This window comes from Thyridium curvatum, assembly GCF_004353045.1.
Source record: "Thyridium curvatum strain D216 chromosome Unknown NODE_42_length_358865_cov_86.645117, whole genome shotgun sequence".
In the NCBI taxonomy this organism is placed as follows: domain Eukaryota; kingdom Fungi; phylum Ascomycota; class Sordariomycetes; order Thyridiales; family Thyridiaceae; genus Thyridium; species Thyridium curvatum.
In genome coordinates, this window is record NW_022156797.1 from 324,099 (window position 1) to 346,369 (window position 22,271).

Sequence of the window (22,271 nt, forward strand, 5' to 3'; positions counted from 1 at the left end):
CAGCTTTTTTCGAATCCCACAACATCCACAGAGAGGCCGACTCTGGTATTTGAAAGCCGCTTTTTTGCTCCGCCAGCCGCTTCGTGGCACTAATCATCCCGTATATCCACCAGCTCTGCCGACAGACGGGCGAAGCCGTGCGCAGGGACCCTTCCGATTGCCGAGGATTCAGATACCCTGCATACTTGTGCAGGGCGAAGCGTCATTCTCAGCAGAGTATGATTGGCGATCCATTCGAAAACGGACTTGCCAATATTAGCTAGCAATCGAGCCTCCCATCCGGGTGAGGACGGCTGGGCTGAATCGGTGCTGACGAGCCAAGACACTCACTCGCCTTGTACCCGAAACTGGGTCGAGATAGGCAAGTGATGGTCAAAATAGTCGACGGAAGTTCATCAGGACCTACCTCAATGTCAATAATGCATAATCTTGCCCTGGTACTCGGAAGGGCTATCCCACTACCTGAAAACGATGGGCTTGATGGATAGCCAAGTACTTTTGTTAGCAGTCTAGCACCTAATCTGACCACCACTTGACAGGACACTCGCCAAACACACTTGGTAACATCAGCTCGGGAGTTGTTGTTGCTCGCACCAAAGACATGCTCCCTCAGCTGCTTTGAGACCCGGAGTACTGTTTCAGCCGCGCTGATTCACGTTGTACGTCGTCTAAGACGGGTGACGAGTATTCGAGAATACAAGAGAAGGTCGCGCAGAATGGGTTGGTGCATGTCGCCCGAGCGGTCGCGCCTGGGTCGCGGCAAACTCGCCAAGGCATTTCGGTCTGTTTCCATACTGGTCATGCAGACATGCTGGCAATCTTCGGCAGGTGAAGCAGCTGCACTGCTGCAACAGTATTCTCCACCGACGCCGAGGGCTTTCTCAGTGCTTGATCCAGACGTGCAACTAGGATTGGCACCGCTTCCTGTGGAGGCTGAACACCCAGATCAGAGAGGCATTGGCGTTGCGGTCCACGGGCCCATGTTGAATTCATGCTCAATATTGTAGGGGCGAAAGGGACAAGACAGAAGAAGCAGTGGCGTTGAGTAGATTCACTCAGGCTAAGTTTTGAGGTCAAACAAGGGGAAAATCCAGAAGAAAAGGGGCAAGCCCTTGATATTCGTAGTCCCACGCCGCTCCCTGCCGTTGCACCTGCATGAGGAGACATGGGTCATTGAATCCGGTGTGATGAATTGCATGAAAAATTTGAACCGCACCGGTGAGGGAGATTACACCACAAAGTAGCATTCGAGTCGAGGGAAAATGATAGTGGTCTGATCTGGGTTGAGGGAGGATTGGCGAGACAGCTTGCTCAATATTTGGGATCCATCATAAGGTAGTATGAGACCAAGGCAGGTGCGAAGGCATCAAGAACTTCCATGTCAGTGACCACCCAAAGCGGAAGTTCCAACCACCAACATCCCCCGCAATTGGCAAGCACAAAGACTTAGGTAATTACTGTCCCAGATACATCTAGATCACCCACGCCATGGTCTGATGAAGAGGAGCATTCTTCACCAGGATGCCCGTAACAAGACATCGTGCCCAGCCAACAACATTGACTCACATCAATGATCAGTGCTGAGAACTCCTTTTCGGGTCGTGCTGATTCTTTTTCCGGCGAAGACGGATAAACCAAACATCGCTAGTCCTCCTCCATCTCGCAAATCATGCAATGCGGGCATCATGAAAAGGCTGTTTAAAATCCCCAAGAACCCCATGCTCAATCCGGAGATCGAGCGGGGGCTCCAGCCAGCTCCGGGTTAAACATATCCGCTAAGAGCCCGCGCGGCGCGTCTCGGCGGTGGGCCGTCTGGACTCCCTCTCACAGCTTTCCCGGGCACTGGTCCTTCTCTAGCTCCCATCTTGTCCGGGTGCCCTGAGTGCCGCGGGGAAAGTTGTGCTCAGCCTCCCAAACTGGGTAGTCTAATGCTAGACATGGCGGCATGCCAGATTCCGGTGCACGAGGCGCGGGGGCGATCAGGTACGGGAAATCGATGGCCTTTTTAAGACTCCGGGGCTGCCGTGAACGGGAAGCCTTCGAGACCCCGCGTGTGTGTTATTGTTGTAATTTATTCTTGACACCCTGTATACGAAGGAGCTGGTACTCAAGCCGTACATAGCGTTTCAACCAAACTGACCTACACGATCCCATCAGACCAGTCTGCTCCGAGTCCGACTAGCTCACCATGTCGTACTCCGTAGCGGGCAAGTACGCCGTCATCACCGGTGCCGGCTCAGGTAATGCCCTCAAAAGCTACCTCACCATGTAAGAACACTTGCTCACAAAAGAACCTCCCTCCCACAAACAGGCATCAACTTCTGCTTCGCCAAGCTCCTCCTCGAGCGCGGCGCCGCGGGCGTCCTCATCGGCGACCTCGCCCTGCGCCCGCACGCGCAAGAGTTCGTCGCCGCGCACGCGGACAAGGTCTCCTTCCGCCGCACCGACGTGCGCTCCTGGCCCGACATCTCGGCGCTTATGGCCCAGGGCGCCGCGCAGTTCCCGCAGGTCGACATCGTCTGCGCGGGCGCGGGCATCTTCGAGCCCCCCTGGTCCTCCTTCTGGTCCCCGCCCCGGACGGCGACGAACCCGGACTCGCCCTCGGTCGACGCCGCCGGCGCCAACCCGGGCACCTACGCCGTCATCGACGTCAACCTCACCCACCCGATCCGCCTGACCCAGCTCGCCATGTCGCACTGGCTCGGCCGCGGGATCCCGGGCTGCATGGTCTACGCCGGGTCCACGGCGGGATACGTGACGAGCTTCGCGAGCCCCATGTACATCGCCGCCAAGTCGGGCCTGCACGGCTTCGTCCGCAGCATCGGCGGCATCAAGGAGGAGCTCAACATCCGGGTCGGCGCCATCGCCCCCGGCGGTGTCAGGGTAAGCTTCCCACCCCCCCTTCCTTTGCCCTCCCTTAATGGCCCCCTCCATGGCATTATCCGGTCCCCCTCCGTGAGCTGTGCGTTAGCTGTTGCGGATTGGGAGTTCCTCAAGCTAACCACTGACGGAACCGTGTCTAGACCCCCATGATGGTGGAGGAGAAGAAGCACATCTTCTCCGCCGCCGACATCGAAAACATGGTCACCCCGGAGGAGTGCGCCGAGGCCATGCTCGCGCTCTGCGAGAAGGACGAGTACGGCGACGGCACCATCCTCGAGGTGGTCGAGCCGGGCCAGACGCGCGTGGTGCCGCTGTACGGCAACGTGCCTCCCACCGGCAGGAGCATGGTGCTCGGCGGCTACCGCGAGTTCCAGGAGAATCTGTACAAGTCACTCAGGGAGAACGGGCTCAAGGTGTGAGACGCTGACTGGTCCACGTTGTTATATTCTAAAATGAACCAAAAAAAAAGAAAAAAGAAATGTTGAAATATAGCGTCCCTTGCCATTGGCCAGGTAGGGTTGGTGCATGAAAGTCATATAAATTTGTCCAGAAGTCATATCAGGTATCTCACCCTGTACAAATAGAAAAAGACATCGGGTGGCGCAGAAAAGCAAATGGTATACCAAAAAGAAAAAAAAACAAGGGAGACCCTCCTCGCCGAAACGCCGCGCCACAGCTCTTTCAGCTTCCTTCACATGGAGTAGGAGGGGAGGCCGGGGAGGAAGAAACACTCCTGGTCCATCCAGCCCCATGTCTCCAAGAAAATCATCGATACTAAACCATCATCATCCAACTAGTCCTCGATCCATGCCTCTTATTTTAATCAACCCAACAACCGTCCCCCTTCTGCTGACTGATCATTACATCATCGGCCTTTCTGTAAATGGCCCTCGTTCAACAACAGCTCCAACACGATCTGCGCACCGGGCACCTCGGGATGCGCCATGCAGATCTTGACAGTGCCCTTGGAGTCCTGCCCCACGCCCTCGGGCAAGTGGGCGGCCCCGCCGTTGGCCATGGAGGCAGTGGAGACGTTGGTCCCCGTCGGCCCCCTGAACCCGTAGTCCAGACACCTGACGTCGCGCCCGGCGATGATCTGCCTCAGGCGCCCGTTGTCGGCGTCGCGCACCTCGACGTAGTCCTCGTTGAAGAGCAGCAGGTACTGGCCAAACATGGTCGCGGCCCTGGCCTTCTTCTGCTTGCCCGAGTACTCCATGATCAGGGTCCGCGACACCTCGCCGTGCTTGTTGACGTAGACGGTGCAGTCCTCGTGGGCCAGCAGGAACTCCTGCTCGTTAAGCCGGAACATGCCCAACGGCTTCTGTTCGCGTAGCCGGGCTGCGATGCTAGCGGCAGCCGGCATGGTCAGGTCGCGTGGCACCGACATGGTCTGCTTCTTGTCCAGAGTCAACATCTCTATGCCCTTCGCCGTGGACACGGCGATATACGACTGGAACAGATTGATCGAGTAGCAGTCCACCGGCAGGTAGAATTCGTCATAGTCGCGGAAGGATTCGGTATTACCGGAGCCTCCCTTTCGACTTCCAAACAGCCTCGACTTCTTCTCGGTTGCTTTCTGGTAGACTGGTTCCAACACCTTGAACGTGTTGTGCAGTCCCTCTTTCCGCTTGTAAAACAGCAGCATCCTATCCTTCATCCTCGCAGTGGCAAAGAAGGAAACGTCCTTGGCCAGTCTCTGCGGCGCTTTCCGCGAGTTGTCATGCGCCGGGGCTGGGTAGTTGGAAACGGGCGCAACGACGTCCAATGGGTAAGAGATCAAAGACTTGTCTGCCAGGATCAAGCAAACAGAAAACTCTTCCAAAACCGCTATCTGGGTCACACGATTGATTTGGACCGACTGTAACATTGTTAGCATTTCCTGCACTGTTGAACACGTTGCCAGGCTGATCACTCACCCTTGTCCATCCTCGGGGGTCCGAAGCCTCCGAGATGTACACACCATAGTCGGTACCAATAGCGATAATGGACTTGCCAAAAGCAGTGAAAGCAGTAGCACAGTTGACGGAAGCTCGACAAACAGGTGCCGGGCCTCGCCCGGGACCGTAGACCTGCTCCATCTCTCGAATGGCCCTGTCCAGGGGAGTGCCCCGAATCGACACCGCAGGAGTCTTGCCAATCGCCGAGACTGAATCGTACGCAAAAGCGCTATCAGCCACAACACGGAGACGGAACGGTTCCGCATTTTGAGTGTATAGCGCTTTGGCGTGCCTGGTCTTCGCCTCGATGATCTTGTTGACCCAGTCCTGCCGGCTCTGGAGAGTCGCAGCATAGAGCGTGTAGATCTCGTGGCCCAAATGCTTGACCTTGAAAGGATACAGAATCTTGCCCTCCTCGTTCGAGGTCGTCGGGCCCAAGCGCGTAACCGAGGTCATCGACGAGCTCGTTGCAGTGGTTTCCAGGCCAGGGCGGTCGGTTCCATTAGAAGCAACCTTGTTCAGCTTTGTGTCTGAGGAGGCCGCAGTGGTTGTCCTTGCCAACGGTGCTGCTAGACCCTTTTGCTTGGAGACCGGATCGTCGTTCATGCTTTCAAGAATGAGCAGCGGCATTGGCATAGGCTGACTCGTTAGTAACAACGCAATAAAGAGGAATGTACAGACCGACATACCTCTTTCGACACATCGTACTTCTTCTCGTTCTTGCCATCCCTGGTGATAACCGTCTTCGCGAGGATAAAGAAGTGGTCGAAGAGCAACGCATGAGTATCGACCCACCGTACACCTTTAGACCCCATTCTCTGAAGATCTCCTTGCCAAAGCAGCTCTCGTCCGAGGTGATCCAGGTTCAGTGTCGATGCGAGACCGGGACGGAACACCAGCATTGTCTGCAATTCGACCAGCGATACTTGCCTCTGCATCTCGGCAACCAGCTTGTCGCATTCGAGAGTGACATTCTTGATCTCCTCAATAGCCTTGCCTAGGTTGACCTTTTCCTCGCTGTCCTGAATAGTGTTCTTCAAAACCGTATTCAGAAGAAGAGTGTACCGCTGAAGTCGCGTAATGGGGGCCTTCAGGAAAGTATCCCAGCCCAAGCGATCCGAACGTTTGTGATTTCGAACGTGATCAAGAAACTGACGGAACAAGACGTTCTTGTTGGCTTCGCGTCGAACATTATAAGACGCATAAGGGTACGCTTGTGAATATTTGATATAGGGTTCTCGCGCTTTTCGGATCCATTCGCGGAAGATGTCGCTGAAGCCGACGACCCACGGTCCCTGCTCGTTCTGACGATACTTGAGCTGAGCAAGTAGGTTATTCTTGTTCGTCTCGTGAACGGCTTCGGCCTGGCCAAAGACGGACTTGATGAAGGAATCGAGTTTGGTCGGCGGGATGATAGGGGGCTGCCAGGCGCGCAACTGGTTCCTGTAGAGGACAAGCAGAACGTCGAGCTGGTTGGTGTACTCCTCCTCGCTTGTGACTATTTCGTGCAGTACGTTCTGGCGCTCGATCTCCTTTTTGTGCTTTCCTTCGATAATCTCCTTGGTGATCTTGTAGTGCGTGACCCAGTCCTCCTTCTTGACTGACTCCTCTGACAAGAGATCGTCGAGGTTGGCCTTCTTCAAGGTCCTGGTACAGTGGTGAGAGTAACACCTGCCGTGCATCTCGTTCTCGTGGAGCCGCGGCGCGTAGCATCCCAATCCGGTCAATTGCCACAGCACGCCACTGATGGAGCCTTGGCCAAATTTCACCCACTCCTCCTCAGGGATCAGGATCCCAGCCGCAAACATCTCATCGGCAACCATGGTAGCCAGAGTTTCAGCGTCGGCGACATTCATAGTCGGAACCTTCTCTGTGAATAGCTTGACAAGGCCCTCCTCGATCGTCTTCCTCTTCAGGTCCGGCTCGCCCTCGGCCATCTCCCGGATCCAAGAAGCGATACCACTCAAGGCCCAGGGTTCCGCACATCGTCGGATGTCACCGGTACTGAGTTTCGACGGTACAAACTTTTTGCGTCGGCCGCTGGGCAATGTGATCATGTCAAATGCCATCGAGTTAGGGCTCGCGGCCGGCTCAAGTCCTTCATATGCACCGCCAGTCTGGACAGAGAGCTGCTGTGTCATTTGCTTCGACGCCTTCCTCCGCTCCTCGGCGGCGTCTGTCCGTGCTCTGCCTGGCAAGTGCACTTGGGGCGTGTTGCTGTGACTAGACAGAGAGACAGACCTCTCTACAGACTGTGACGATTGAGCTCCGTACCCCGCGTACCCAGAGTCGCCGCTCAGTGAATATCCATGCTGATATGGGCCCTTGTTGGCTGCCTGAACCGAGAGAAGCGAACTGCTATCCGAGCCCGGTGGTATCGCGGGAAGCGGCCTGTTCGTGAGGCCAGGATGGTAAAACATGTCTGGATAGTCATCTTTGTATGGCGATTCGCTGTCGCTGTGTTGGGAATGAACTGAGACACGCTCCTCGCCCTCATCGAAGCTCAAGCGGTGTATATTGGGCGCTTGGAGGCCACCGGTGCCGCCATAATCCATGTGATCGTCCTCTGGGTAGGGCGGCTCAGCTCCGTAAGAGCGCGAATGCGGCAAGGGCCGAACATCACGCTCGTCCTCGTAGACCTGACCCGAGGCAGCCGGTGAGCCAAACTCATTGGCATATGAGCCAACATCGTTTCCATAGGTAAGATTTCCAGCATAGCCTCCACTAAACAGGCCAAGGTCCATACCAACGAACTCTGTGTCGCTCAGCTGCTGTTCCTCTGCCTGCGGGGATAGCGTAGGAACGGTTGTCGTCGCAGACTGCGGGACGACCGTGTCTCCACTAAACCTGCGGTTTTCAAGATCTGCTTGCTGCATCTCGTAGACTCCAAATGCACCTTCCGGGTCGCTGTCGTCGGAGCGCCACTCGTAGGCCGAGCGTGCATTGTTCCTATTTACTGTTGATGCAGTTGATGAATAGCGATCAGCCCCCGTTCCGTCATCCATAGAATGTGCGGTTGAAGCACTCGAATCATAGTGCCTGAGGCGGTTGAGGTCATCGCCGGACACATTGCCGTTGATGGGTCGTGGCCGCTGTGGATTGGCTGCAACTCCCAGGTCTGCAACAATATCCTGGATCAAACTGTCTTGCGTTAGCCGTTCATCCGCTCCGGCCCTCCCACTGTAACCCCAGTCAGTCTCCTCGGGCACATTCTCCATCGGCCGGCTGGGAAGTGGTGCATTGGTCGGGTGTCTCTGGAGACCCGGCGAGGATGATGAGTGAGTAGGAGGGGATGGGACAGACGAGGCCGTGGAGCTCGAGCGGGATACCCGGTTGATGAAGGCGTTGGGATCAGCAGCCGAGTAATTTGGGCCTACTGGGATTTGGGAGTATGTCGGATAGGGAGCCTGTGAGGTTGCAGCAGCGTGTGCTGAGGCGGGTGCTGCCGATGCTGCCGATGAAGGGCTTGCACCATTCGCCGAGTATGTGTTGAAATAAGACCCGCCGGAAAAGGTCGTGGAATAGGATGAGTCGTAGGGTGTGGCGGGGAGGGTGCTCGGCGTGCCAGATTGCCCGCTCGAGAGGGATGGATCATAAGACGGCTGGGCTGATAAGGACGGCGCCTGCGTCTGGGATGGGCTGTAGACGGGATTTCCACCTTGACCGTAGGTGGTCGTGGTCTGGGGCACTGCCGGTGAGCTGTAGCTGTGCGCGTAGTTGTTGTAGCCAGCGTACGTCGCAGTCCGTTGCGGTGCGTTGGTATTCGCATAGGCGGCAGGGTTATAGGTCTGCGGCGTGTAGGCAACAGGCGACTGCTGTTGCTGGGTCGGATATGTTGGGCTGGTCGAAGACGCATACCGCGAGGCCGGGTGATATGGCAGAGAAGTCGACTGCGATCGAGCGAAGGCCTGTGGATTGTAGGAATGTGATGGAGTTGGGGGAGCCTGCCCTTGGTACTGGTGTTGATAGCCAGACATGGCACTCTGAGAGGAGCTGTAGGTTAATCGCGAGCTCGTGGCCGAGGTTGGCGAGGTCGGGCTCGTCAAGAAGAGCTCGTCCTCGCCTCGTGGTGGTGGTGGTGGCGGTGGAGGCGGGGGTTGCCGGCCCTGGTCGAAGAAGGCAGTGTCGTCGCCATCGTTGAAACTCGGTCGCCTCGCGGGGTATTGAGTCTGGTCATGTTGGCTTGCAACAGGGTACTGGACGGGCGGAACATGGCCGTAACGCCGCTGGTCGTCACCTCGAAACGACATGGCGCTGGTCGCGGGAGGTCAGGGTGACAAGGAGGGGTTGAGTTCAGATGGGCGAGGCTCAGGCGTGTAGCCTGCGACAAGACACCACCGATAAATATGAAGTACGCTTTCCCGTAGGACAAACCATGCGTCGCATTGACTAGAGCATATCCCAGTGCACAGTCACGGCTGCGCGAGCCAGACAATGGATAGAGGCCGGGAGGCGTCGTTGGGTTTGGTACGCGCGAGCTGCGGCGGTCGCAAGAGTCGATTAGATAAAAGTAGGTAGGTAGGCCGAGGGTGGCGGGCGCCCAAATCACGGCACAGTGGACGGTTTGCCTCGAGTGGATTGGGATAGATCCAGAAGCGCAGAGTCGTGGTTGTTGGCAATCGCGAGGCTCAGAGGGTGGCAGGATCAGCACTGCCGTTCGGTATGACCTCAGTCAGCTGTGAGTGCTGTGCTGGAGGCCTGACGGAACTGGTCGCCGAGGATTGGACTCGACTGTCCGCAGATCAGCTCTCGGGTAACTCGGCGCCGTTAACAATCAGCGGCAGGACGGCCGTGGTTGAGGGTAATGATCGAGTCTCGCTCGAGGGTTTTCCTGGAAATCGATGCCCGGAGGATTTTATCATTGCCGACCGCAACACGAGGGAGAACATCAATTTAGGAACAGCGACTGACCGTTGCGCAGTGTCCCCGATGAAGGTGAGGCAGATGCCAGTCTCGGCGTCCGCCTATGGGTAGGATGTGCGCCGCAAACGGGCCAATCACGGCTGGCCAGGTCCCTCTTGACAACCTGGGGCCCTCGTTTCTGGTGGGCTTTTGGACGAGCCAAACCCTCCAGGGCTGGGATAGAACTCAATGCTGCTTACTCCGTGCTTGCTCCCTGTCCATCCACAAAAGCTCGGCCTCGTATCGTCGTAAAATGTCGTTGAATTTTTCAATGAATGAGGAGATTGCTCTTTCGTCACTCCGATATGGAGGGCGTGGTAGATCTAGATAGCTACCTTATTCACTACAATTAACTTCCATCCCGGGGTGCGCTCTCAGCCAGGCTATACTGTAATGAAAGCAGCACAGTTTTACTTGGCTTCCATTCACAGTGAAACAGAACCACTCGGTTCCTCCATGCCAAGTTTCTCACCTCGCTTCTCGACTTCAACAGAGCCTGGAACTACATTAACCTTTCCTTTCATAATTTGGCAGTAGGTGACCAGCAGCAGTCTAGAGCTACCTATCTGGAGCACAGGCCTTGTTTGTCGGGCCCTGCTTCACATCAAGCGGGACCCTTGGGATGTTTCACTTGAAACAAGTTCACTCCTTCTCTTCCGAGGCACACATAATCTGAAACTCGGAGGGAATGATATACGGTACCGATACTCTTCCCAGCCTGGCAACTTGACTTGGCCACAAAACAAAGATCTCAGGACGCCATCAAAACACTTGGCACTTTGGTGCTTAACCTGACTACCTTTGAGGGTGTCTCTCGTCCGTCGCTTCCTGTACTCCGTACTCGTGTAGTAATGATTACCCTAATCGTCATAACTCTGTGATTGGGAGGATATCTAGGTAGCAAGGATGATACCAATGAATAACCTCGTTCGCAATCAATATAGAGATATCAGAACTACGGCCCAATTCTGGCCATCTAAAGCCTAATCGTCTAAGGCCCATAGGAACCAGTAAAGATCAAAGCAGGATCCGACGGACGCCGCTGGAATACATCAACCTGAGAGATGCAAGTTTATGTCCGTGATTCCTCAGCATTCTGACAGCAAGTACCGAGCTGGAATGGCGAGCCGCGAACAGTACATAGCGATTATCGGCGTGGGGTGGGGCCGGCCCAAGCTTAATGGGTGAACGAACACTGGAGCTTCGCCTCGGTCATTGGGCGGGGGAAAGCTCTGATGACGGAATTGGCGACATTTTGAAGCCCCTCCCGAACGAAATAGGTACCTCGCTCCATTACTAAGAAGGACCTCCAGTGGGGGGAACAGCTCCAGCGGTCGTCTCCCAGCGTTGCTAAGCAGCTGTAGCTCGAGGTACCTTGGTTTTTTTTGCGTCGAATTGACGTCTTCACGTTGCTCTGGCCTCTGGTGCTGGTGAGGGGTGGTCATGGAGACAAGCTCCTCGGATTTCCGATACATCCCCATTCCCCCTCCTCGCTGAGCTTGCCTTCAAAACCTCTCCCCAACCCACTTCATCCTCTGTCGTACAGTCCTCCTTTGCTTGAGCAAACATATCGTATCCTAAGAATCACTTACGCCAAAACAAACAAAACCCCAATCTAGCACACACATCAGTCAAAATGGTTAAAGCAGGTAAGAAAGCTCCACCCTTAGCTGTCTACCCCGCCGGTTCAGTGGTGTTTGTGTGCCCCGGGCTGGCAGATCAGATCTACTCCATCTCAAGAGGCACCTCTTTGAGCTGGATTGAGCACATTACATGGTCTGCAGCCTCCCACGCCGGCCTCATTTATCCACCTTGATGGCCAACCTCCTCGTGGCACCCTTGTCGGCCGCGAGGATTGGCGGGAGCGGATGAGGCTCCTCGTCCATGTCACTTTTACATGCCCCAGCTTCCCTTCTCGGTCACAGAGTTGCTGATGCGGCAGTGAACAGTCTGCGTCGTCCGTGGTGACTCCAAGGTCTCTGGTACCGTCGTCTTCGAGCAGGCCTCCGAGTCTGCTCCCACCACCATCACCTGGGACATCACTGGCCACGATGCCAACGCCAAGCGCGGCATGCACATCCACACCTTCGGTGATAACACCAACGGCTGCACCTCTGCCGGCCCTCACTGTACGTCAGACCTATCTAGCCTCCCCCAGAAGGTATTCTGGACATTCTGGAAGCATTCTAACACGGGCCTACCCGGCGCAAACAGTCAACCCCCATGGCAAGACCCACGGTGCCCCCAGCGATGCGAACCGCCACGTCGGTGACCTCGGCAACATCGAGACCGATGCCCAGGGCAACTCCAAGGGCTCGGTCCAGGACAGCTTTGTCAAGCTGATCGGCCCCGAGAGCGTCATCGGCCGCACCATTGTCGTCCACGCCGGCACCGACGACCTGGGCAAGGGTGGCAACGAGGAGAGTCTGAAGACTGGCAACGCCGGTCCCCGCCCTGCTTGCGGTGTCATTGGTATCTCCAACTAGAAATAGCACTTGGCGACTTGCCGTCCTGTCCTTTGCGGGTTCGTTCAGATAGTTGAATTTCTGCTTCGACAGACAGTCTCCGGCCAGCAGCACTCGTACGAGGTGATGCTGTGGCAATGAGGCAACCAGGTAGCAATTTGCGTGCTAATAAAAGTCCTACAAAGTGCTGAGAACATGTTGTGTATCTGCTTGCGCGTGGCTCATGACACAAATTGATGTTGGCTGGTGATTAACAAACTCGTTGACGAACATGCTCTTGAGATTTCCCAATTCCCTCGGGTGCTCACCAAGATCCCAGCTGTGAGAAAGGAGGCCCGCTCAACACCCCAACGGTAGTATCCTGAAGTACCTAGGTAGCAGTCTCGACCTGGCAATTTGGGAATGCAATGTTGTTTAGGTCTTCCATGTACATGCATCACGGCACTGAGTGCATACTGAGTGATAAACAGAGCGAATTGGCGCGGAATTGAGAAACTGCTTGAAACACATCACCATCGAAGAGTACTTTTCCCCCTCAAACCCCTCGCTTAAAGCTGGTTGGAGGATCTACCCCTGCTAAAAGGGTCCCCCTAATAAAAGGCGGCCAGACCATCATTGTGTTGTTATTTTCCCCACACTTACGTTTGAGGGCAAAATAGGTGAACAGCTGTCAAAAAGACCAGACGAGGCACACGACTTCAACTACAGCTCCGTCTCTTCTCCTTCCACGTTTTGATCATATTCAACCCTCCTCCAAACCCCTACTTACTCTTCCATTTTTTGCTCTTTGGCTTCTCCTCAGGTCTTAGTGGTAAGTCGATCTGTTAATCAAGCTTCAGGAAATGCTCGAGTCGTCGTGTTGCACCCCGATTTGGGAGCTCCCCCCTCGCCCCATCTCCACCCATCTTCATCTTCAGCGCCACCCTCACCGACGTCTTAAACAGCCAGGACGTTGTCCAATTTGGAGGAGTGCAAGTGCTTCTGGTGCCATCGCTACCTGAAAAAGCAAATATCACGTTTCTGTGCTTTTCCTTCCAAAAGCCAAGGGAGCAGACAATTTGTATCTGAGGCTCAAATTCCCACCCCAGGTCTCAAGGTGGTTTCATACATAGACTCACTTGACGACGCAACCGCCATATCCACGCCTGTCCATCACAATCGCCCCCCACAAACCCCTTTACTCACTTTTCACACAACATCTATTCTCAAATCTGAAGCATCGACTTTTTCTTCCTAGGCGAACGCTTGCTAATTGCCACGTCAGGCCATACTGAGACTGTTTCCTCGAGACAGCTTCTGGATTCTTGCTCCTTCGCTCTACGTTCAGTTACGGATCTCGCTTCTTCACCATGGCCAAGGCTTTCCAAGCAAACGTCAAGTCCGTCTTGAGCGGTGACACGCTGGTCCTGACAAGCACCAACAACCCGAATCTGGAGCGCATCTTTTCGCTTGCCTATGTCAGTGCCCCTCGCTTGAGCAAGGACGGCGACGAGCCCTTCGCCTTCCAGTCTCGCGAGTTCCTTCGAGCTCTTGCTGTTGGAAAGCTAGTCCAGTGTACTGTTCTCTACACTGTGCCCTCCTCGCAACGGGACTACGGTACTGTGCTCATCAAGGACGGACCTGTCATCCCGGATGCTCTCGTCAAGGCTGGCTGGGTCAAGGTCCGTGAAGATGCCGGGAGAAAGGAGGACAATGAGGAGCTCCTCCAGAAGCTTGACAACCTTCGTGACCTGGAGGGCCAGGCCAAGACCGAAGGCAAGGGTCTCTGGGCCGGCACAGGAGGCGTCGTCGAGGTCCAGAACGATCTGGGCGGTCCGGGATTCATGCAGGAGTGGAAGGGCAAGACCGTTGACGGAATCGTCGAGAGGGTGTTCAGCGGCGACCGTCTGCTTGTACGACTGCTTCTCTCTGACAAGAAGCACGCCCAAGTCATGACCCTCGTTGCTGGCATCCGCACTCCTGCTACCGAGAGGGTAAATCAGTCCACCGGCCAGACCCAGGCTGGAGAGGAATTCGGCAAGGAGGCCCAGAAGTACGTTGAGCAGCGGTTACTGCAGCGAGTCGTCAAGGTGCACATCCTTGGAACGAGCCCTCAAGGCCAGCTCATCGCAACCGTCCTTCACCCTCGGGGCAACATTGCGGAATTCCTCCTCCAGGATGGCCTGGCGCGCTGCAATGACTTCCACTCCACTATGGTGGGCGATAGGATGCCCTCCCTGCGTGCTGCGGAGAAGAAGGCCCAGGATGCCAAGCTGCGGCTGCACAGGCACCACGTCGCCAAGGCTGCGACCGAGAGCAATCTCGATATGACTGTCTCCAAGATTGTTGGAGCCGATGCTATTCTTGTCCGGAACAAGGCTGGTGTTGAGAAGCGGTAAGTTGCCCTTCAATTGACTTGGACAGAATTCATTATGACTGACTCGCCTGGCAGAGTTAATCTGAGCAGTGTCCGCGGCCCCAGAGCAGGCGAGCAAGCCGAGGCCCCCTTCAGGGACGAGGCCAAAGAATTCCTCCGCAAGAAGTTGATTGGCAAGCATGTGCGCGTCAACATCGACGGCTCAAAGCCTGCGAGTGACGATTTCGAAGCGCGTGACGTGGCGACCGTCACTCAGAACGGCAAGAATGTCGGCCTCATGCTGGTTCAGGAGGGTTACTGCTCTGTGATCCGCCATCGTAAGGATGATACCGACAGGGCCCCCAACTATGATGAGCTGCTCGCCGCACAAGAGACTGCCAAGGAAGAGAAGAAGGGCATGTGGTCCGGCAAGGCGCCCAAGATCAGGCAGTATGCCGATGTGTCCGAGTCTGTTCAGAAGGCCAAGATCCAGGCTTCGACGTTGCAGAGACAGAAGAAGGTCCCGGGCATTGTCGACTTCTGCAAGTCTGGATCCCGCTTCACCATTCTGATTCCTCGCGAGGGTGTCAAGCTCACTCTTGTTCTTGCCGGTATCCGTGCTCCCCGCGCGCCTGGCCGATCAGCACAGGACAAGGGTGAGCCCTTCGGCCAGGAGGCCCTGGATCTGGCCAACAGGAGATGTAACCAGCGAGACTGCGAGATCGATGTCCATGACGTCGACAAGGTCGGTGGCTTCATCGGCGAGCTGTTCATCAACCGCGAGAGCTTCGGCAAGATCCTCGTCGAAGAGGGTCTGGCATCAGTCCACCAGTACTCTGCAGAGAAGTCGGGCAATGCCGCCGAGCTGAACGCTGCCGAGAAGCGGGCAAAGGAGGGGAGAAAGGGCATGTGGCACGACTGGGATCCTTCTCAGGACCAGGTGGAGGAGGAAGAGGCTGCTCCGGCTCAGTCCGCATTCGAGGCGACTACTACCATCGAGAAGCGACCCGAGGACTACCGCGACATCGTCATCACTAACATTGATGCGACCGGCAAGCTGAAGATCCAGGAGGTGGGCAAGGGCACGGCGGCCCTCGAGACCATGATGACCGAGTTCAGCAAGTTCCACCTCGACCCCAAGAACAACGTGGCGATCAAGGACAACCCCAAGGCCGGCGACTTTGTCGCCTCGAGGTTCAGCGCCGACAAGCAGTGGTACCGCGCGCGCATCCGGTCCAACGACCGCGCCGCCAAGAAGGCCGAGGTCGTCTACATCGACTACGGCAACAGCGAGACGATGCCCTGGTCCCAGCTGCGCCCGCTCGAGTCGCAGTTCAGCACGCAGCGCCTCAAGCCGCAGGCCACCGACGCCGTGCTGTCGTTCGTGCAGCTGCCGACCTCGGACATGTACCTGCAGGACGCGGTCAGCTTCATCGCCGACCTAACCGAGGGCCGCAACCTCGTCGGCTGCTTCGACTTTGTCGACACCAAGGACAACGTGAGCTACATCACCATCTTCGACCCCAAGGCCTCGAGCGACGGCCCGGCGCGCGACGAGTCGGTCAACCGCGAGGTGCTGCGCGCAGGCCACGCCATGGTGCCGCGCAAGCTGCGCGCCTGGGAGCGCAGCAAGGTGTTTGAGTCGCACCTCGCGTCGCTGCGCGAGGCCGAGAAGGAGGCCAAGGAGGCGCGCAAGGGCATGTGGGAGTACGGCGACATCACCGAGGACTAGGTCTCTGTCGACGAGACGGCGTTTGTCGCTGTGCTTTGATTTGTGTGCAGTGGCACACACGGTCCGGATGGGATTGTTTGTCCTGCTACGGCCCCCCACCGCACGGTGCGACCGTTTTGGTCTTTGCGAACTCAGAGAACCAGATATGCGTGCGTTGTAGTTGTTGGACGGTGCTCCCCCCCCCCCCCCCCCTTTTCCCAATTCGACTTCCACACCTGCTCTGCCTCCTCCCGCCTCTTGGTTTCCCTAAGTAAAAATCTATATATATAGAAGACAGAAAGTATTGGTTACGTGACCACGGCCGGCAAAAGAAAATGCAAAGTTACCTTCCTGTTCGTTCTTCCATGTCTCTTGTTCAGATTTGCTGATGTGTATGTATGTGCTCTACACGCTTCTGTCCAATCTCCGCTGCTTGCGTGGGGAGGTTGACGACGATGACTGGATCCAAGACATGTGCTGCTCAATGGCGATATGTACCAAGGGAATCGTAGTTCCAAAACGCGCCAGATGAAGTGCACTGCGAACTCATACGTAGGAATGCTTCTTGGTTCTATCATTCACGTCACGTCTACAAGCGAGATCTAAGATCTAGCAAAACCGGCGACCCCCCTCTCTCTCAGCCCCTCATGACACCACGTAACAGACAAGAAATCAGTTGATCTAGACGCCAGATGCTTCTCTCCTTTTCTTTTTTTCCTTTTGAACATTTATTCAAGTACTGGCCCTCTCTCCAACACCCCCCCTTTTTATAGGAAGATGTCGAGGTTGATCTCCAGCGTGCTTACGGGGTATCTAACAGAGAGATCAAAGTCAGTCTTTTCCGCAATTTTCAAACAACAACAACAACAACAACAACAACAACAACAACAACAACAACAACAGGAAAGAGGTAATTCTGTCTTACTTCAGATCAAACTTCTCCAGGACGCTGGGGTGCAGGACGCCCAGCTCGCCTATCCGCCTCGTCTTGCCGCCGAGGCGGGCGTAGACGGCGGCGGCGCGGCCGGCGAAGAAGGTCGGCTCGTCGATCTCCTCGATGAAGTAGCCGTCGCTCTCGGACGGGTTCTCCCGGACCTCGTAGTCGGCGCCCTTGCCCGACAGGCCCTCCTCGTGCGTGAGGAAGGCGACGCGCAGCATGGCGAGCACGCGGTCGAGCAGGCCGTGCACGACCTCGAAGCCGCTCGTCTTGCCGTAGAAGGCGGCGGCGAAGCGGCGCTCGTTGCGGGCCTTGCGCTCGAGCGACTCGTCCTTGAGCACGACGTCGGCCGCCTCGAAGACCTTGAGCGGCAGGGCGACGCTCTTGTTCTCGCGGATGGTCTTGAGCAGGCCCGGGAGCAGGGACGTGCGCACGACCTGGTACTCGGCGGTCTTGGGGTTGGCCAGCTTGACGGCCGTGTTGCCGTCGTCCTCGCGGTTCAGCCAGCCAAAGTTCTCGTCGTGGGAGCAGAGGATCAGCGGGAGGACCTCGGTCCAGCCGCACATGGCGCTCTCGGTGCGGACGATGTCGCTCAGCTTGTTGATCATCAGGGGCTGGCCGATGGTGGCGGACCTGTGCGGCGATGAGCGGGGCAGGTTGTTGAAGCCGTAGGCGATCGCGACATCTTCCATCACATCGCACTGGTGCAGCACATCGGCTCGCGTGGGAGGGACCGCGACCTTGATAATGTTCTTGTCACCGCTGGGCTTGGCAGTGTAAGCCATCCTGTTCAGGCGCTTGCACAACTGCTCCGGAGACTCGTTGATGCCGCAGCATGCATTGATGTAGTCCACCTCGACGTCCAACGTCCTTACAGTCATGCTGGGGGTGACACGGGTACAGCCGTTGTGGTCGGAGATGATCTTGACGGGCTCGACGGTGAACTCGTCCTTGCAGTACTTGGAGAACATGGCCACCATGATGTTGCACACGATGTCGAGCTTGGTCTGGTCGGTAGCAGTGATCTCGATGAAGACGTTCTTGGTGTCGAGGGTGATCTTGGAGTGGTCGCCGTTGATGATGGGAGGGAGGGAGCACAGGGTCCTCTTGGAGTCGTAGATGACCGGGTATACTGGAGAGTCGCGGATGATGTGCAGGTAGCGGCCCAGATGCCTGTCCGTCTCGTAGAACTTCATGAGCTCCTCGCCGTTCATCTTCTTGGTCTGGTTCAGCGGGACGAAGCTGATGTCCCTGGGGGGGTGGGCCTCGTAAGTGAAGGGCCCCTCAATAGTGTCGAGATCGTGCGTGCCGATGGAGACGAGTGTCCTCTGCCTTGCCAGGTTCTGGTGCAGCTTGTCCTGCAGGCCGATGAAGGAGTCATAGGTGTCCTGGGTGAAGTGCAAGTTCCGCAGAATGGCGCCGGCGACATAGGGCCGGACCTCGGCGGTCTCCTTGTGGACTGTGATGGACTGCATCTTGTCCTCGGGGATGTCGAGCACACGGTAGTTGGGGATTCCCTGCCTGCCACGGAAGATGTTCAGGTGCAGGGCAATACCCTCGAAACAGAGCATGTCGTAGCGGTTGGCGGGGATCTCGATCTTGAGCTCCGGGCGCTGGTCCTTGGGCCGCGCCGGGTCGTCCTCAGTGTCGTCATCGAGCTCGATGCCGAAGTCGAAGCAGAGGTCTTGGAAGGTGTCGGCAGTGAACCTGTTATGTTCCAGGAGGGTCAGCGCCGAGGACCTCGTGGGAATATGTTGTAAGGACGAATGTGGGGGATGGCTGATCTTACTGCTCGCCCAGCTCCTTGAAGAGCTCATACTTGTCGACGGCAATGGTAGGCATGTTTGGTGCCTTGTGCAGAGAATGGCCCGGTGGCTAGAGGTTGTTCCAATTGCTCGCGTAGGTGGATTGCGTTGTAAGTCTCGTGGGCGCAATCGACACAGGCGGGCGCATGTGTGAGTCTGGACTTTTTTGAGTCACGGCAATAAAATTGGTGGTGATCCATGCGCAAGTATCTCTGGCGCTCATTAGGCGGGCGGTGTAGCGGGGGAGGGGCATCGAGGTACTTCCAACTTCCACCGCGAATTAAGGTAGACGCTGTTAGGGTCCGCCGACCTGCCTGCTGAACCCTCCAGCCTGCCATATCAACCTGGATGGTTTTCCATTGGATGGCCCATACCTCAAGTAAGCATCTTGCTCTCAACTCGAGAAGCAGCAAACAACCCAAGGCAAGATAAAGGCAGAGAGACCGTCTCATATCGCGGTACAGTTATCATGAGCCTTGTTGATTTACGATAGGACAGTCAACATATCTGGTGGGTTTGGCATACTGGGATCCTATTCGACGGGGCTCTCCTCGGCGAGACGTGGATTTCCAGTACACTGATCACCTTATCGACCTGGCTGCAAGTCAGGAAAGCATCTGATTTCCGAAAGCTGCATACCGTCGACTCAGCCAGCCATGCATCAAAGGGACCGGGACGGGCCTTTTGGATGTAGTACGTGACGCCGGTGCGGTGCTTTAAGAGCTCCGATCACGACACATGTGCTACGAAACGGGACGAGCGATTGGTGGCCCAGATTATGCGTCGCATACCCAAACCGCCAAGGACCGGGACGACCAGCAGGCGGCATCTGCTCTCCGGGCTGAGAAGTAAGTCAAGTAGACTTGGTCATTTGCTTTGCTCTTGAGTGTCACACTGCAGGATGAGCACGAATGTAAGGAAACGGCCCTAAAAGTCTCCCAGATCTGGCAAGCTTGCCTACCCTCCTACTACTGCTGCGTATTTTGCCAGTAGTCAAGCACTCTAATCTCTTTGATCTTTTTCAAGCCAGGTATACGTAGATATAAGGTTTTGGCTGCTCGAGATGCGCGTCGCGTGGGTTAGAGGCGAGACTGATTAGTTATTGATTAGCTATCAACCGCACTCGTGGCGACAGATGGGGTTTTGGAAACGAGATGTGCTCCTCCGCGGGGATGCTCAAGTCTCTCTTAGTCTGGAGGGAAAAGGCTCTTGGACGCATCGTGGGCTTGGGGAGTGGACAACGGGACGGGCTTAACAAGCGGCAGAAGTTGGTTGGTAAGGCTATTAGTAACGGAGGGGGGGAGGCGGCAACGGACAGGGCAGCCCGATACCGCTCCATCCAGCTGTGAGGTGAGTGGTAGGGAGAAAAAAAAACTGCGATAATTGATCGTGCATGATGCATCAACATCATCTGAGGTAAAACCGCCCCATGACGGAGGGGCGAAAATGGCATAGGTATGACGCTAAACAGCGTGGGTGACAGAGCCCCGCCAAACGCCAGCAGAGGATAATTATCCGCCAAGGTCGCTGTCCCAACGCCGCCAGTTTCAACATTAATAACCATAACCGTTTCTTTTCTCGCATCCATCCATCCTTCTTGATAATTGCCTCACAGACGCAATTGTCTTTTGCTGGAACACCTGAAAACTTGCTCTACCCATCTCCTCTCGATAACCACATACCGACTCAAGATGTCCAACTCTCTGGATCAGCTCAAGGCCGCTGGCACTGTAAGTCAATTACTCGAACCCCCCACCATGACGAATAACCCCTCTATCGCCCGCAATCTGCAACGGCGCTCGCCCCCGAAGCTTCGGAGCATCCGGGTTGCCGCACCCAATGCATTGATCCCGGACGCCTCGCCGGCGAGCACTCATGCATTGCCCTCTGGTCCTTGTCGCGACTGTCGCTGCTCATAATAGACCGTTCTTGCTAACACCAAGCTTCCCGTGCTTAGGTCGTCGTTTGCGACTCTGGTATGTCAAACAAGCCCTCTTCCCTCGCATCATCGAGAGCTCTGCTAACCCAACCCGAAAACAGGTGACTTTGCAAGTCAGTAATACCGCCTCTCCTCGAGAAAAGGACCTCCTATAGACGTGCAACTAACCCTTTGTTTCACAGCCATCGGCAAATACAAGCCCCAAGATGCCACCACCAACCCTTCCCTCATCCTGGCTGCCTCCAAGAAGGCCGAGTACGCCAAGCTGATCGACTCTGCTGTCGAGTACGCCAAGAAGCACGGCGGCTCTGTCGACGACCAGGTCGACGCTGCCCTCGACAGACTGCTGGTCGAGTTCGGCAAGGAGATTCTCAAGATCATCCCCGGCAAGGTCTCCACCGAGGTCGACGCCCGCTTCTCCTTTGACACCAAGGCCTCCGTCGACAAGGCCCTGCACATCATCAAGGTACGCACCGCTGGCTATGGGAAATTGCCAAATAGCCGTTTAATCTGGGTATGATTTGCTGACCTGGACGTCGTAAAACAGCTCTACGAGGAGCAGGGCATCTCCAAGGACCGCATCCTGATCAAGATCGCCTCCACCTGGGAGGGTATCAAGGCCGCCGAGATCCTGCAGCGCGACCACGGCATCAACTGCAACCTGACCCTCATGTTCTCCCTGCCCCAGGCCATCGCCGCCGCCGAGGCCAACGCCTTCCTCATCTCGCCCTTCGTCGGCCGCATCCTCGACTGGTACAAGGCCTCCACCAAGAAGGAGTACGCCAAGGAGGAGGACCCCGGTGTCGCCAGTGTCAAGGCCATCTTCAACTACTACAAGAAGTTCGGCTACAAGACCATCGTCATGGGTGCCTCTTTCCGCAACACCGGCGAGATCACCGAGCTCGCTGGCTGCGACTACCTGACCATCTCCGTATGTATCATCCGTTTTACTCTTCGACTGATCCTGTAAATGTCCATCCACACTAACCTGGACCCCCCTTTCTTCAGCCCAACCTGCTTGAGGAGCTCCTCAACTCCTCCGAGTCCGTCCCCAAGAAGCTCGATGCCAGCGCTGCCAGCAGCCTGAACATTGAGAAGAAGACCTACATCAACGACGAGGCCACTTTCCGCTTCGACTTCAACGAGGAGCAGATGGCCGTCGAGAAGCTCCGTGAGGGTATCAGCAAGTTCGCCGCCGATGCCATCACCCTCAAGGACATCATCAAGAAGAAGATTGCCGCTTAAATTGTCTCGACATGGTGAACCGGAACCAGGGTTTTCTCCCCAAGCGGGTCTGACGATCCGTGCGGTATAGACAAAAAATCAAACAAAAAGGAAGAGCCACTCTTCAATCAAG

General features: G+C 56.1%; 6 protein-coding genes across 6 annotated transcripts; 4 read left to right on the forward strand and 2 right to left on the reverse strand.

The window, feature by feature from the left end:
* Positions 1–2,188: 2,188 nt before the first annotated feature.
* Positions 2,189–3,302, forward strand: E0L32_007143 (uncharacterized protein; the record flags this gene model as incomplete). Its single annotated transcript, XM_031141854.1, has 3 exons — positions 2,189–2,240; positions 2,312–2,883; positions 3,024–3,302. 3 exons carry the CDS (start codon positions 2,189–2,191, stop codon positions 3,300–3,302), a joined length of 903 nt encoding a protein of 300 aa, XP_030993968.1.
* A 446-nt stretch (positions 3,303–3,748) lies between these two features.
* Positions 3,749–9,070, reverse strand: E0L32_007144 (uncharacterized protein; the record flags this gene model as incomplete). Its single annotated transcript, XM_031141855.1, has 3 exons — positions 3,749–4,741; positions 4,800–5,459; positions 5,510–9,070. The coding sequence occupies 3 exons, from the start codon at positions 9,068–9,070 to the stop codon at positions 3,749–3,751; spliced, it is 5,214 nt and encodes a 1,737-aa protein (XP_030993969.1).
* Positions 9,071–11,358: 2,288 nt separating this feature from the next.
* Positions 11,359–12,208, forward strand: E0L32_007145 (uncharacterized protein; the record flags this gene model as incomplete). Its single annotated transcript, XM_031141856.1, has 3 exons — positions 11,359–11,371; positions 11,672–11,851; positions 11,937–12,208. The coding sequence occupies 3 exons, from the start codon at positions 11,359–11,361 to the stop codon at positions 12,206–12,208; spliced, it is 465 nt and encodes a 154-aa protein (XP_030993970.1).
* A 1,328-nt stretch (positions 12,209–13,536) lies between these two features.
* E0L32_007146 (uncharacterized protein) lies at positions 13,537–16,254 on the forward strand (the record flags this gene model as incomplete). Its single annotated transcript, XM_031141858.1, has 2 exons — positions 13,537–14,561; positions 14,619–16,254. 2 exons carry the CDS (start codon positions 13,537–13,539, stop codon positions 16,252–16,254), a joined length of 2,661 nt encoding a protein of 886 aa, XP_030993971.1.
* A 900-nt stretch (positions 16,255–17,154) lies between these two features.
* Positions 17,155–19,012, reverse strand: E0L32_007147 (uncharacterized protein; the record flags this gene model as incomplete). The annotated part of the gene is made up of 2 exons (XM_031141859.1): positions 17,155–18,877; positions 18,960–19,012. The coding sequence occupies 2 exons, from the start codon at positions 19,010–19,012 to the stop codon at positions 17,155–17,157; spliced, it is 1,776 nt and encodes a 591-aa protein (XP_030993972.1).
* A 1,654-nt stretch (positions 19,013–20,666) lies between these two features.
* On the forward strand, positions 20,667–22,159 carry E0L32_007148 (uncharacterized protein; the record flags this gene model as incomplete). Its single annotated transcript, XM_031141860.1, has 6 exons — positions 20,667–20,705; positions 20,933–20,951; positions 21,016–21,027; positions 21,097–21,380; positions 21,462–21,845; positions 21,923–22,159. 6 exons carry the CDS (start codon positions 20,667–20,669, stop codon positions 22,157–22,159), a joined length of 975 nt encoding a protein of 324 aa, XP_030993973.1.
* Positions 22,160–22,271: the final 112 nt, after the last annotated feature.